Source organism: Haliotis cracherodii, unplaced genomic scaffold (assembly GCF_022045235.1).
Source record: "Haliotis cracherodii isolate W230 unplaced genomic scaffold, xgHalCrac1.p SCAF_22, whole genome shotgun sequence".
NCBI lineage: Eukaryota > Metazoa > Mollusca > Gastropoda > Lepetellida > Haliotidae > Haliotis > Haliotis cracherodii.
Window position 1 is genome coordinate 4231633 of NW_027266278.1, and position 16640 is coordinate 4248272.

At 41.9% G+C, this 16640-nt stretch overlaps 1 protein-coding gene across 1 annotated transcript in view; it reads right to left on the reverse strand.

Moving 5' to 3' along the window:
- LOC139471264 (sialin-like) overlaps positions 1–16640 on the reverse strand; it is a 20943-nt gene continuing 4303 nt past the window's right edge. The window contains exons 2-11 of the mRNA XM_071253563.1: positions 15844–16151; positions 13864–14097; positions 11068–11155; positions 6849–6944; positions 6073–6206; positions 5174–5314; positions 3765–3897; positions 2992–3142; positions 2254–2344; positions 1–719 (exon numbers count right to left, since the gene is read on the reverse strand). Coding sequence (XP_071109664.1) covers positions 348–719; positions 2254–2344; positions 2992–3142; positions 3765–3897; positions 5174–5314; positions 6073–6206; positions 6849–6944; positions 11068–11155; positions 13864–14097; positions 15844–16151 — 1748 coding nt within the window. The 3' untranslated portion in view covers positions 1–347. The remainder of the gene's footprint in view (positions 720–2253; positions 2345–2991; positions 3143–3764; positions 3898–5173; positions 5315–6072; positions 6207–6848; positions 6945–11067; positions 11156–13863; positions 14098–15843; positions 16152–16640) is intronic.

The window sequence follows — 16640 nt, forward strand, 5'->3', positions numbered from 1 at the left end:
CTGGTGTCCCCCGCCGTCATATTGCTGGAATATTGCTAAAAGCGGCGTAAACCCATACTCAGTCACTCACTATTAATAGATCACTTCCGGTGACATAAAGTACGCTTACTTGGAGCTAAGTGAGCAAGGAATCTAGAATAATCGCAATTAGTTCATGATTTGTACCGTATCGATAATGAAGAGTACATGTAGTTCTACATCCTCGTTTGCATCGATGACGGTCCGGGAGGCTACAGATGCTGCAGAAACGTCAATGCCCTAAGTGTCCTGTCACTCATGCCTTCACAATTAGTCAGACACGTTTCTCCGAGTTTCCAGCACGATCGTCAACTTATATCTTTCCGACCTTACATTCTCGTGCTTTCCGTGTTGTCGTCCGACCCGTTCTCTGACTGACCAGTTCCTGAATCATCTCCATCAAATGCTGTGTTGACCTCACCCAACTCCTCGTCCAGTGTATCCATTTTAACGTCATACACATAATCACATGGGCCCCCACCCTGTATATGTATAACGGAAACAGAATTCACATTCTGTTGTTCTCCATTCCCAGAGGTGGAGTTATTCTGTTGCGGCATCTGTGGAATGTCGATGGTGGCGTCCTTGAACTTGGCCCAGTCTTGTTCTCGTCCACTCCCGAACACGACAAACACAATGTTGGCGAAGAGGACAATGGTGGCGGTGATGATGAACACGATCTGCCACTGTTTCCTAGTCCCCTGCAGAACATGTAAAGAGTTAAATAGATGGTTGGTTGGTTTGTTGTTTAACGCCGCACTCAGCAATATTCCAGCTATATGACGGCGGTCTGTAAATAATCGAGTCTGGACCAGACAATCCAGTGATTAATGTCATGAGCATCGATCCACGCAATTGGGATCGATGACATGCATCAACCAAGTCAGCGACCCTGACCACCCGATACCGTTAGTCGCCTTGTACGATAAGCATAGTCGCCTTTTACGGCAAGCATGTGTTGCTGAAGACCTATTCTTCACAGTAACCATCCATCTCACAGGCCATCTTGACCTCCTGAAACAGGAAATGTCCGACATCGTGTCTTGTGTAAAAAAAGCAGGTTTAATAAATGTGTTAAGGATTCTTCTAAAAGATGTGTGGAAAACGAATCTTAAAAAATACATATCGTTGTCCTCAGAAAACATACATACGTACTCACTACAACTGAACGGCGCAATAGGTTGAACTGCAAGACTTTAGGTTACAGTAGGTGAGTGTGTGTTTTAGCGACGCTTTGAACAATATTCCAGCTATATCACGATGTGACAGCTTAATGCGTGAGGACAACCCGAACTGATACAGATCTGACCCGTTTACCACATTGGTGAAACCCACGGGCACGGGTATGGTGCTGACAAACCTAGAAACATAATCAGGGCGAACTGAACCCACAATCATAGGTTTCTGGCGTAACCAAGGGACGCAACTCTGCACAACGAATTGTGGCGCCTCAGATGTCTGGCCCACCAGAACCCCCATAGGTTAGAGTGTGTTCAAGGAAGAGATAATAGCCTTTGATAGCAAACATTCCATAACTATTTGAAGGAATGAAACCCGTCTGCATGAGGTGAGGTGAGATGAAATGGGGTTTAACGTCGCGTCCAAGATTATTGCACTTATATAACGACGTACATGTACGTGTGTGTGTGTGTGTGTGGCTGCTTGTACTAGTCCGGACTGATGCCGATTTATAGTGCTAGCTCACTGAGATACCATGCCGGAGTATACTGACACAGATACAGTATACTGACTCCGAGCCGACCAGTCCTTGTTTTAGCCCCTAAATGCCGAGCGCCAGACAGAGTAACAACAAGTACCATCTTTAAACGTCTTTTGGTATGACGCGGCCGGGGATCGAAACCCGGACCTTCCTCTCTCCGGGCGGACACTCCACCACTAGACCACGGAGGCGGTCCCATCTGCATGATATCGAACATACCTTAGTGTTTACAAAGTGGACTTGAGACATTGCAGTGTGTTGAATGGTGTTATGGTTTAATTTGTTGTTTAACGCCGCACTCAGCAACATCACAGCTATATGACGGCGGTCTGTAAATAATCGAGTCTGGACCTGACAGTCAATGGATTGACATCATGATCGATCCACGCAATTGGGATACGATGACATGCATCAACCAAGACACCGGACCTGACCACCCGATCCCGTTAGTCAGTGACTGAGTGATTGAGAATGGCTGTGACGTTTTGGGTTTTCCATTGATATGTGCTACTCACATCTATAGTGATAGCTCCGGTAACGAGAGGGCTGGTGATTCCGCCGATGATTGCAAACGTCTGTGTGAAGCCCATTATTTGACCGGAGTATCTAGTGACGAAACAAAGATGTGAGGTGAGGTGAAATGGGGTTTAACGTCGCGACCAAGATTATTGCACTTATATAGCGACGTGCATAAACATGTGTGGATGTGTGTGGCTGCTTGTACTAGTCCGGACTGATGCCGATTTATAGTGCTAGCTCGCTGATATACCATGCCGCAGTTTAACATGAATACCCCACTCAGACACAGTATACTGACTCCGAGCCGACCAGTCCTTGTTTTAGCCCCTTAATCCTGAGCGCCAGACAGGGTAACAACAAGTACCATCTTTTAACGTCTTTTGGTATGACGCGGCCGGGGATTGAACCCCGGACCTTCCGCTCTCCGTGCGGACGCTCTACCACTAGACATTAGACCAAATCGAGTCTGGGCCAGACAATCAAGTGATTGACATCATTGGCACCGATCTACACAATTGGATACGATGATAAAGTCAACTAGCCTGACGACCCGATCCCGTTTGTCGCCTCTTACGACAAGCATGGCTTGCTGAATACCGGTTCTAACTAAGATCTTTACGGGCGGTATGTTGCTGATAGACGAAAAATCATTATTTGAGTGAACCACAAGAAGCGGATCCTGACACGACAAAGGAAGACAAATCTGCTCAACGAGTTTTCGGCTGGTTTTCTACCTTGGGGCGATGTCAAGATGGTTAACTCTGAAGGAAGCTATTGTTGTCGAGTTGACCGTCATCGTTAACGTCAATAACCCCACAGCTAGCATCCTCTGGTCGGCGCTCAAATAACTCACGCCAATCAGCAACGACGCTGGAATAACGGATCCTGAAATACAACATAAGCTATACCTTATATATGATTTAAACATATACCCGGGCATAAAAAACAGTAGCCAAATGGTTAAAGCTTTGGCCTGCATGGCGAAGGCCCAGGTTCGATTCTTTAAATGGGTACATTATGGGAAGCCCATTTCTGGCGTTCCCCGCCGTGATATTGTTGGAATATAGATAAAAACGGCGTAAAACCAAACGCTCTGGCTTACTCCAGAAAATTCAGTGGATATGTATTCTGAGCTACTGTTTGCATCTCAAGTGTCAACGGGGGAACGGATGGCCCAGTCGTCTAAGGCGCGGTGATTCGCTGTGCAGAGTTACGTCCCTTGAAACCTATGATTGTGAGTTCGAATCCCGGTTCGCCCCGATTATGTTTCTAGGTTTGTCAGCACCCTACCCGTGCTGGTGGGTTTCACCGAAGTGGTAAACGTCTGAGACCTGCATCATTTTGGGCTTTCATCCCACATTAAGCTGACACGCCGCGATATAACTGGAATACTGTTCAAAAGCGGCGTTAAACCATACTCGCTCACTCGCTCACTCACTCACTCACTTATTCGTATTCTTAATACGTGTTTGGTTGTATCAGCCAAGTTTTGTATAGACCTATTTACCAACTGTCTGGAACATTTTTCGTGTGTACGTTGTTGACATGACCGCCTTTGCCTGCATCATATCTGCGAGGTAGGCGGTGGCGATGCCACCAAGAAACCGCCCGAGGAACGGCAGTGAAGATAATAAGCCATTCTGAAACACACAGTTTAGAACAGAATAACTTTACCCAAAGGGTCACGGATATTGGAGACTTTATTTCCAGAAAGTGTCACTGGCGATTCCGTTTTCTTACTTCTTGATTGGCTTGGGTCTCGCCAATGTCCATTTTAAGGTTATTAGTTCCACGGAATATAACTAATAGTTAATGATAGCTTCCTATTCACCATTCCTGAATTTGGTATGAAATGAAAGACAATGAAAACTATTCTCCTCACTTGATTTTATCATATATTTTTTATTTCCAATTGAAAATATCTTAAGTTGGCGATATTATATTAAAAAAGTGAACTGTACTGGCGCTTGGTCAGCACTCAAAGAATACTTCTAAATGATTATATTATTTTAAATGTAATTTCATTTCAAACTTTAAATCTAATTCGCATAATACAAAACAGCTGATGGGTATCTTAGACATTTTTTAGAACATAATTAGATTTCAAACATGATAGGGGTCATGAAGTTGCAAATTCATGTGTTACCCAAGTCTTCCTTGAACCCTTTTCTTTTTACACAAAATTTTCCAGCTACAGGTTACGTTTTTCAAACTGTTGCAGGAATGAGTGATGGTTACATAGACACAATCAAATGTAACAACCGTTCATAATCAATTACATAAAAAACAAACCCGGTATACTTTCTTTTGTCCCTCAGTATATATCCAATTCTCGTATTGCATAATTTTGTATCATATAAACATACCTGATAACCATTACTGTGATATCAGTTCCAAATCTATTTAACTTGACAGATATAAGCACTAAGAGCTTACTTGTCTTATTTTTTAAAATGTTTGAAAATATTTAATTGAGGTGAGGTGAGATGAAATGGGGTTTAACGTCGCGTCCAAGATTATTGCACTTATATAGCGAAGTGCATGTACGTGTGTGTGTTTGTGTGGCTGCTTGTACTAGTCCGGACTAATGCCGATTTATAGTGCTAGCTGACTGAGATACCATGCCGCAGTTTAACATGAATATCCCACTCAGACACAGTATACTGACTCCGAGCCGACCAGTCCTTGTTTAAGCCCCTTAATGCCGAGCGCCAGACAGGGTAACAACAAGTACCATCTTTTAACGTCTTTTGGTATGACGTGGCCGGGTATCGAACCCCGGACCTTCCGCTCTCCGGGCGGACGCTCTCCCACAAGACCACGGAGGCGGTCTATATTTAATTGAAGTAAATCTTGACCTATGTTGACGCAACCATTAATCAACCATGTGTACATGGTCGCGAGATGGCCTCTGACCTCTTCTATCTTGAACTCGAGGACGTCGTTCATGTACATGGGGATGAAGGTGGTGATGGTCGTCTCGATCCACGTCTGGGAGATGTGAGCTGTCAGCAACGCCCAGAAGGGGGGAGACTTGAAGATCTTCATCCACGGCGGCTGCAGCAGATATGGTGAGAATCGTCAGCATTCTGATACTGGCGGACATGCGATCAATGCCAAATCAGGACAGTTTCGACAATGAATTGCTGTGCACAGATAGAGAGAGTGACAGAGTGTTTGTTCTTTAACGCCGGATTCAGCAATATTTCAGCTATGTGACGCCGGTCTGTAAATAATCGAATTTGGACCAGACAATCCAGTGATTAAATTCATGAGCATCGATCAACGCAATTGGGAGTGAGTGAGTATGGTTTTACGCCGCTTTTAGCAATATTCTCATAAAACCACGGCGGGGGACACCAGAGATGAGCTTCACACATTGTACCCATGTGGGGAATAGAACCCGGGTCTTCAGCGTAACGAGCGAAGGCTTTAACCACAATGGTACCCCACCGCAATTGGGATGTAATGACAGCGAGCCTGACCACCCGATCCCGTTAGTCAATGACTGAGTGACTGGGAATGGCTGTGATATTTTGGTTTTGCTGTTGATATGGGCTACCCAGCGGTTAGATACGCGTTAAATGTACAGTCTCAACAATAATTATCAATATATATGGGTAAGATAACGTATCACAATTATACATGGGTTATTTTTACGTGCCCTGCTTGGGATGACGCAAAATGGCCGCTACGTCTTAGTGCAGGAGAGTCATGCAGCCGTTTCACCCGGAAGTGTGTCTATCACAACCTACCACGCAAAGGGCGATGCTACCTCAGCATCATCAGCTGGAACATATACATTATGTAATCACCTTAACCGACGTGCATTTCGTAGTTTTCTTGAAGTAAATAATTTCTTTTTCTTTCTCCTCTATCCTTGGGTGGATCTCAGGCGAGTCGTAGACGAGGAAACACCAGAAGAAAAGCCATACAACACCAGCCCCACCTGGCAGGATTAAGGTCATAGTATCATACTTCAATATGGAGGTAATAACACTGAGTGAGTATGGTTTTACACCGCTTTTAGCAATATTCCAGCAGTATCACGGCGGGGGACACCAGAAATTGGCTTCACATATTTGGGGAATCGAACCCGGGTCTTCAGCGTGACGAGCGAAAGCTTTAACCACTAGGCTACCCCACCGCCACTAAGGTAATAAGAACAATGTCGGGCAATAAACAAATGAATTAAACACTAACATAAGACATGTTATAGAATCATTGATAAATTCATACAACAGTCTTTGAGATGTGCCATATTACAGTAGATGTCAATATACCGGACCATTATGTGATCCGGAAAACGTTTGCCCTTCCTATTCCTTCTGCCGGCTAACATTCGACTACATGTCAATCAGTTAAGTGAGTGAGTATGGTTTTACGCCGCTTTTAGCAATATTCCAGCAATATCACGGCGGGGGACACCAGAAATGGGCTCCACACATTGTAGCCCATGTGGGGAATCGAACCCGGGTCTTCAGCGTGACGAACGAACGCTTCAACCACTAGGCTACCCCACCGCACCCAATCAATTGAAGAACCCACCGACATTCCTGGACTTAAAATGCAAAATAATGTCAGTGCTCACCATAGACGTAGAATATAAAGGGCCACCCTTCGTCCACGTTAATCTCACAGAGCGAGGCCGACACCGCCGTCACTAAGATACTGGCCATGTTTACACCTGAATATAGACCAGGCCATGAAATGAGGAAATGTTGTGTGAAGCAGCTTGCCGAAATATTCCAACAAATCGAAATATTGCATAATGTGATACCCGTGATGTAAGGCATAGACTGGGGGGAACCAAGTAAAGTAGAACCCTGGTAGACCGGACCTCATTAGAATCCGGACACCGAAACATTGTAATAAATGACACATGGAACACGGACATAATACAAAGATAACATATAGATACAAACATACACAGAGACCATAGACGTATTACACAGAGACCATAGATGTATTACACAGAGAACATATACATATTACACAGAGAACATATACATATTACACAGGGAACATATACATATTACACAGGGAACATAGACATACTACACAGAGAACATAGACATACTACACAGAGAACATATACATATTACACAGAGAACGTAGACATATTATACAGAGAACACAGACATACAAAGATAACATATAGATACAAACATAAACAGATACTATAGACGTATTACACAGAGAACATAGACGTATTACACAGAGAACATATAGATACAAACATAAACAGAGACCATAGATATATTACACAGAGAACATAGACGTATTACACAGAGAACATATACATATTACACAGAGAACATATACATATTACACAGAGAACATATACATATTACACAGAGAACATAGACATATTACTAAGATAACATATAGATACAAACATACACTGAGAACATAGACATATTATACAGAGAACACAGACATACAAAGTTAACATATAGATACAAACATAAACAGATACTATAGACGTATTACACAGAGAACATAGACGTATTACACAGAGAACATATACATATTATACAGAGAACACAGACATATTACACAGAAGACACATGCATATTACACAGAGAACATAGACATACTACACAGAGAACATAGATGTATTGCGCAGAGAACATATACATATTACACAGAGGACATAAACATATTACACAGAGAACATATACATATTACACAGAGAACATAGACATATTACACAGAGGACATAAACATATTACACAGAGAACATATACATATTATACAGAGAACATAGACATATTACACAGAGGACATAAACATATTACACAGAGGACATAAACATATTACACAGAGAACATATACATATTACACAGAGGACACAGGCATATTCCCAGAGAACATAGACATAGTACACAGAGAACATAGATGTATTACGCAGAGAACATATACATATTACACAGAGAACATATACATATTACACAGAGGACACAGACAGGTTACACAGAGAACATGTGCATATTACACAGAGAACATAGACGTATTACACAGAGAACATATACATATTATACAGAGAACATATACATATTACACAGAGAACATATACATATTACACAGAGAACACAGAGAACATATACATATTATACAGAGAACATATACATATTACACAGAGAACATATACATATTACACAGAGAACACAGAGGGCCACCCTTCGTCCACGTTAATCTCACAGAGCGAGGCCGACACCGCCGTCACTAAGATACTGGCCATGTTTACACCTGAATATAGACCAGGCCATGAAATGAGGAAATGTTGTGTGAAGCAGCTTGCCGAAATATTCCAACAAATCGAAATATTGCATAATGTGATACCCGTGATGTAAGGCATAGACTGGGGGGAACCAAGTAAAGTAGAACCCTGGTAGACCGGACCTCATTAGAATCCGGACACCGAAACATTGTAATAAATGACACATGGAACACGGACATAATACAAAGATAACATATAGATACAAACATACACAGAGACCATAGACGTATTACACAGAGACCATAGATGTATTACACAGAGAACATATACATATTACACAGAGAACATATACATATTACACAGGGAACATATACATATTACACAGAGAACATATACATATTACACAGAGAACATATACATATTACACAGGGAACATAGACATACTACACAGAGAACATATACATATTACACAGAGAACGTAGACATATTATACAGAGAACACAGACATACAAAGATAACATATAGATACAAACATAAACAGATACTATAGACGTATTACACAGAGAACATAGACGTATTACACAGAGAACATATAGATACAAACATAAACAGAGACCATAGATATATTACACAGAGAACATAGACGTATTACACAGAGAACATATACATATTACACAGAGAACATATACATATTACACAGAGAACATAGACATATTACACAGAGAACATAGACATATTACTAAGATAACATATAGATACAAACATACACTGAGAACATAGACATATTATACAGAGAACACAGACATACAAAGTTAACATATAGATACAAACATAAACAGATACTATAGACGTATTACACAGAGAACATAGACGTATTACACAGAGAACATATACATATTATACAGAGAACACAGACATATTACACAGAAGACACATGCATATTACACAGAGAACATAGACATACTACACAGAGAACATAGATGTATTGCGCAGAGAACATATACATATTACACAGAGGACATAAACATATTACACAGAGGACATAAACATATTACACAGAGAACATATACATATTATACAGAGAACATAAACATATTACACAGAGGACATAAACATATTACACAGAGAACATATACATATTATACAGAGAACATAGACATATTACACAGAGGACATAAACATATTACACAGAGGACATAAACATATTACACAGAGAACATATACATATTACACAGAGGACACAGGCATATTCCCAGAGAACATAGACATAGTACACAGAGAACATAGATGTATTACGCAGAGAACATATACATATTACACAGAGAACATATACATATTACACAGAGGCATAGACATATTACACAGAGGACACAGACAGGTTACACAGAGAACATGTGCATATTACACAGAGAACATAGACGTATTACACAGAGAACATATACATATTATACAGAGAACATATACATATTACACAGAGAACATATACATATTACACAGAGAACACAGAGGACACAGACATATTACACAGAGAACATAGACATACTACACAGAGAACATAGATGTATTACGCAGAGAACATATACATATTACACAAAGAACATATACATATTACACAGAGAACACAGACATATTACACAGAGGACACAGACATATTACACAGAGAACATAGACATACTACACAGAGAACATAGATGTATTACGCAGAGAACATATACATATTACACAGAGGACACAGACATATTACACATACACATAGAGGTATGAATCGAAAAACCGATGTGCAAACTTTTGTGAAAATCCGCTACGCTGATTAATACAGCTTGCACATCGGTTTTTCGATTCATACCTCACTGAACCGAAAACATACACAGTCAATCATTAATTACATTTAGAACACAGACATATTACACAGAGAACATAGACATACATATACTCTAAGTCGTAGCAGGATCACGCGGGGTACATGGGGATATTAGGTTTTATTCCCCGGGCCGCATAAAACCCCATGTACCCCGATTGATCCTCCTTCAACGAATTTATCTTACCGTCATGTTTTAATATGACATTGTAAAATAATTCAAATAAATTCCAAATTGACAGAAAACAGCTGCTCGATTGAGCAGAGGTTAGTTTGAGCTATGTCACGTGACATCCATTGGCTCGGAAAAAGCGTGCGGCTTTTTGCTTTGAAGCGGGGTATAACGGATGTATTCTGTCTCTCAGAAATGCACGTGCAGCCTGTAGTGCTCTTGGCGGGGTATAAGAGATTTATTCCCCAGCTGATAAATTTATTACCCTCCCAGTCGGGTTACACAGTATTTCATTAAGAACACGTTGACCAATCAGATCTCATCATTCTGATATGGAGGTACGATAAAGATATTTCACCAAACTGTTTAATGTCTGCTAATTAAGTTTCGAAACAATCGGTAACACATTCACACTTAAACTCTAAACATCAATACGAGTTTCCTAATATTTTGATCAGTGTTGAGATCCCATATTACGATGAAACAGGACATGACTTCAAAATGCAATGTTCACAAGACATGTTAAGTTAATCTCTGTCAATGACATGCGGACTAACCTGAATTTGTAACAGCTGCCAGTTGGGCCTTTTCATTTATGGGAGCCCAGTAGGACCACATCACATAGAGTGAAGGATTGATGGTGCCCTGGAAGAAACAAAGCAATTTCTCAAATGAGGATCACATATTAATTTGATGTAAATCATATTAATTTGAAGTTTTTATTTGGCTGTGAATTATTATTTTGCAAAATTTTAACGATTTGGGCCTAAAGCAACATGAAGAAGAGTTTGAAGCTAGGTTTCCCCTTGAATGTTTGTTTGTTGTTTAACTCCGCACTCAGCAATGTTGAAGACCTGGTCTACCCCGGATCCATTCGTCACCACTCGCCCCTTTCCGTAACCTGCAAGAAGACTCGTCCCCCATTCGTCACCACTCGACCCTTTCCGTAACCTGCAAGAAGACTCGTCCCCCTCATTCGTCACCACTCGCCCCTTTCCGTAACCTGCAAGAAGACTCGTCCCCCATTCGTCACCACTCGCCCCTTTCCGTAACCTGCAAGAAGACTCGTCCCCCTATCGATGAATGTTATGTGCGAAAATACGACAAACCAATCAGAATGCGCGCATGATTTCAAGTTCTTCGTCAAAGAGTCCCTCAGAAATATTTTTTGATTTTACATATGTCTTGCATCTAAAAATATACCCAAGACACAGTTACCTGTGTTCAATTATACTGTATAATTCCGCATGTCCCGATGTCCTTTAAATTGCATCTGAAATATATATAATATATGGGGAAATATATGTTAACCATTAGGCAACGAGTTGACATTTGTTTTAGGTATGCCGGTTTGCGCTAAGACGGAACCCGGTCGCAAAAATGGCCATGAGAGGGGCACGAGTCGCTATTCGGCTTGTTCCGGAATAAGACGAGTTGGTCACGAATGCCCCGGATCTTCATGGTCTTCGAATGCAAATGTTTCTAACTTGATGCGGTCTGTGTATAAAAAGCTATTATGAACACGATTTTTTAATCGGCATCTTATTGTTTCTTATAATCGATCTTGGGGGAAAACTGCGCCCTACATTTCCAGGTTGCACCTTGCTAGGTATCATCAGTTAAGAATGTTGTATTCATACGCCACTCTTATCACAACAACGTCTATTTCAGTGTTGGATTTAGATAATAAGCAAAGTTTAATTGAGTAATAAATAAATTACTCCACTCGTCCCCGTTAGATACCGTTCTCGTGTACTTCAAAACGTATCTAACCACGTCTTTAAATGGCATTTAGAAGTGATACACATAAGGAAGAGAATATATGGATGTCAACTTCTTTATTATGAGGAACACAACGTTTCGGAGTATATGCTTACTTCTTCATCAGATTTTCACCTGATGAAGGAGTAAGCATATACTCCGAAACGTAGAAGAACGTATAGAAGTTGACCCCATATATTCTCTTCCTTCTGTATCTAACCAGATATCGCTTGTCAGATAAGTGTTGAAATCATTGTAACAAAAACGGTATCTAACAGGGTCTCGTTTAGAAATCCATATTTCTGATCGCCATCATATGAGACACTGACGTTGCCTATGGAGATGTTATGGTAGACCACGTGATCCACGTGGTTACCTTGACAACAAGGAATTAAAACGAACATTTCGACGGAAAAAGCGACGGTCGGATGCAGCACTTTTTAAAGATATAGATTGAGTGAGTGAGTGAGTATGGTTTTACGCCGCTTTTAGCAGTATTCCAGCAATATCACGGCGGGGGACACCAGAAATGGGCTTCACACATTGTACCCATGTCGGGAATCGAACCCGGGTCTTCGGCGTGACGAGAGAACGCTTTAACCACTAGGCTACCCGACCGCCCCTTCTGTGACAAGAGCTATGTGAACATCAATAACTGTATATTAAATAAGGAACAGAATGATCTCAAGCACTTGGACTGTATGGTTTGGTGTTATGTCATTTTAAAACTCATTGAATTCGCACACAAATGTAGGGTATATGTATCTATGTTTAGACCTCAACTGGCCATCCTATCAGAATCAAGTACATACAAACATGCATATATCTGTAAAATTATTTTTCATCCCAGATTTATTACTGACTGATATTTTTGTATTTGACGTTATCTTGTGCACTGCTCTTAATAGCAGTGGAAAACATAAAGTATATTTCGGGCCACGCCCCCTTATCAGCTGACTCATCCCCACCCCACCCCACCCCACCCCACCCCACCCCACACAGACACAAACAGAGACACACAGACACACACAACAAAGCAGACACACGTGATATGACTGAAATACCGCTCAAGGAGGCATATAGTCACTCACCCACTCACCTTGGCAGTAAACATTTGTTTGTTTGTTTGTTTTTTGTCGTTGTTTTTGTTTTTTGGGTTTTTTTTATCGCCACTCTCAGCAATATTCTAGCTACATGACGCCGGTCTGTAAATAATCGAGTCCGGACCAGACAATCATGTGACTGACAACATGGTAGTAAACAAATAATGTAAATTAAGAAAAATGTATGTCCCCAGGAATATATTGAGTGAGTGAGTACGGCCTTACGCCGCTTTTAGCAATATTTGAGCAATATCACGGCGGGAATTGAACCTGGGTATTCGGCGTGACAAGCGAACGCTTTTACCACTAGGCTACACCCCACAAAACCCCACCCCACCCCCACCCCCCTCCACGCCCCCTAGGAACAGGAAAAGGCAAATTACCACAAATACTGTAAATTCACCACGGTCTATTACAATTATATTAGACTTAAAAATTGTAGTTAAGGCCTGTGAGTCCAATGAATACATTTACACTATTTATACTCACCGATGATACTCCCACGATGATCCGCATGGCAATGGCTAGATATATATTTGTTCTGAGGGCCAATGGAATCAACAAGGTGGCTATGGAGGCTGCGGTCAAAGATGTAGCCACCACTCTCTTTGGCCCAAACTTGGAGGCGAGTGTACCTCCTACCAGGGGTGTCAACAGGTACCCGTAGAAATAGCTGGCGAGAAGTGTCCCTTCCAACTCGGCTGGCACATACGGGTTGACTCTCTGAAAATGTCAATGTCGTCATATACCTAAAACGGTATGCCGTCATTACCGAAAGTCCGAAATTGTATGTAAGACTGTCTGACTAGAATCCACCCACCACTGCGTCTTCAGATCTTTCCCAGTGCGGTCGGGTAGCCTAGTGGTTAAAGCGTTAGCTCGTCATGCCGAAGATCCGGGTTCGATTCCCCACATGGGTACAATGTGTGAAGCCCATTTCTGGTGTCCCCCGCCGAGATATTGCTGGAATATTGCCAAACGCGGCGTAAAACCAAACTCACTCACTCACTATCTTTTCCACTGCTACTTAACTAAATCCATCTCGTCAATTCCCTAATGAATGACGGATTTACCTGAACGAATACACCACTGTGTTTGTCCATGGAACACGTCTTTAGTTTTAGCATGAGTAATAATAATGGTTTAAGGCCATTCGTGACCAACTCGTCTTATTCCGGGACAAGCAGAATAGCGACTCGTGCCCCTCTCATGGCCATTTTTGCGACCGGATTCCGTCTTAGCGCAAACAGGCATACCTAAAATAATTGTCAACTCGTTGCCCAATGGTTCACATATATTTCCCCATATATTATATAAATTTCAGATGCAATTTAAAGCACATCGGGACATGCGGAATTATACAGTATGATTGAACACATTTAACTGTGTCTTGGGTATATTTTTAGATGCAAGACATATGTAAAATCAAAAAATATTTCTGAGGGACTCTTTGACGAAGAACTTGAAATCATGGCGCGCATTCTGATTGGTTTGTCGTATTTTCGCACACAACATTCATCGATAGGGGAACATAATCTTGACTGGGCAAAGCAGTAGCTGAGAGCAATAAAGCTATTTTTTGTTTTTGTTTGTTTGTCGTTTAACGCTTCACTCAGCAATGTTCCAGCTATATGACGGGGGGAGGGGTGAGTGTCTGTGAATAATCGAGTCTGTACCAGACAATCCAGGGATTGACATCATGAGCATCAATCCACGCGACTGGGATACGATAACATGCATCAAAGTAGTCATCGAGTCTGACCATCCGATCTCGTTAGTCACCTCTTACGAGTTGGGTTGGGTTGGGTTGCTGAGGAACAATTCGAACCCGCATCTTTAATAGCACCGATTCCCGATGACACACAATGAGCCATGACTGACCCTGACTACCCGATCCCCAATCTGAGGTGCTTCATACGACCTCTGGGGCCTACATTCACTCTATTGTCTTTAAGAAAAACAAAGCTATTTATCATATTGGTTTTCTGTGCAAGAAGGTGAGGTGAGGTGACATAGGGATTAACGTCGCGACCAAGTTTATTGCACTTATATTGCCACGTACTTGCACGTGTTTGTGTGGCTGCTTGTGCTAGTACGGACTGATGCCGATTTCATATTGCTAGCCCCACGAGATACCATGCCTCAGTATAACATGAATACCCCGCTCAGACACAGAATACTGCCTCCGAGCCGACCAGTTAATGACGAGTGCCAGACAAACAAACAAGTGCCGTCTTTTATGACGCGGCTGGGTATCGAACCCCGGACCTTCCGCGCTCCGGGCGGCCGCTCTACCACTAGACCAAGGAGGCGGTCTTCGGGCGGACGCTCTACCACTAGGCCGCTGAGGCGGTCAGTGCAAGACTTCAGGTCATGTGTTACTTTGGATCTTTCAGTCTTTGAATATCGCTCGATGCCTTCCATCAATCTATGTTTTCCTATCCTACGACTTCATGTCGATCAACCTACCTTGTCCTCAGTATGCTCCAATCCCTGTAACGTACGATTGTTCGCTGTGAAACTGGTGACATTTGTGACATTGCTCTCGGTCCAGTTCGATACATCCACGGGTATTATTTCCATACACACAAACGCCATGCTCAGACAATGGCGTAATGTATACAATAGCAGCGACGCCACGAAACTCATATAACACGCGGTCCATCGACAGGAAGTGAACTTTGACACAAACGTGTCATGGGGAGGTAACTCTACTTTTTTGGTTTTGTTCTGCAATCGGGATCCTTGTCGACCCAAACCTTCGCCATTTGTAAAACCTGTAACAAATATAAAGAATCACACACGAGATACGAGTGATTACGGCAAATACACTGCCGGACATAGGAGTGAGTGAGTGAGTTTGATTTTACGCCGCTTTTAGCAATATTCCAGCAATATCACGGCGGGGGACACCAAAAATGGGCTTCACACATTGTACCCATGTCGGAAATCGAACCCGGGTCTAGGAACGTATACACCTAAAATTAGATTTGACCGTAATGGTACACACGGTATACCTGCGTTTGACTGTTGCTAAAAATAAGGAAACAAGCAAGAAATGGTTATTAGATGGTGATGTATTTTAAGAGGGGATCACAGCTGTGTTTTGAACCTTCAGCTTGCAATGTTTCGGCGACTATTCCCAGCCTAGTAACGTTTTAATAACATGTGTATACTTTTGCCCAAATCCAATTTTCAAGTGTATTATACATTATGTGGACTATCGTAGACCATTGGTTACATATGTCACAGCTGATATTACAGGT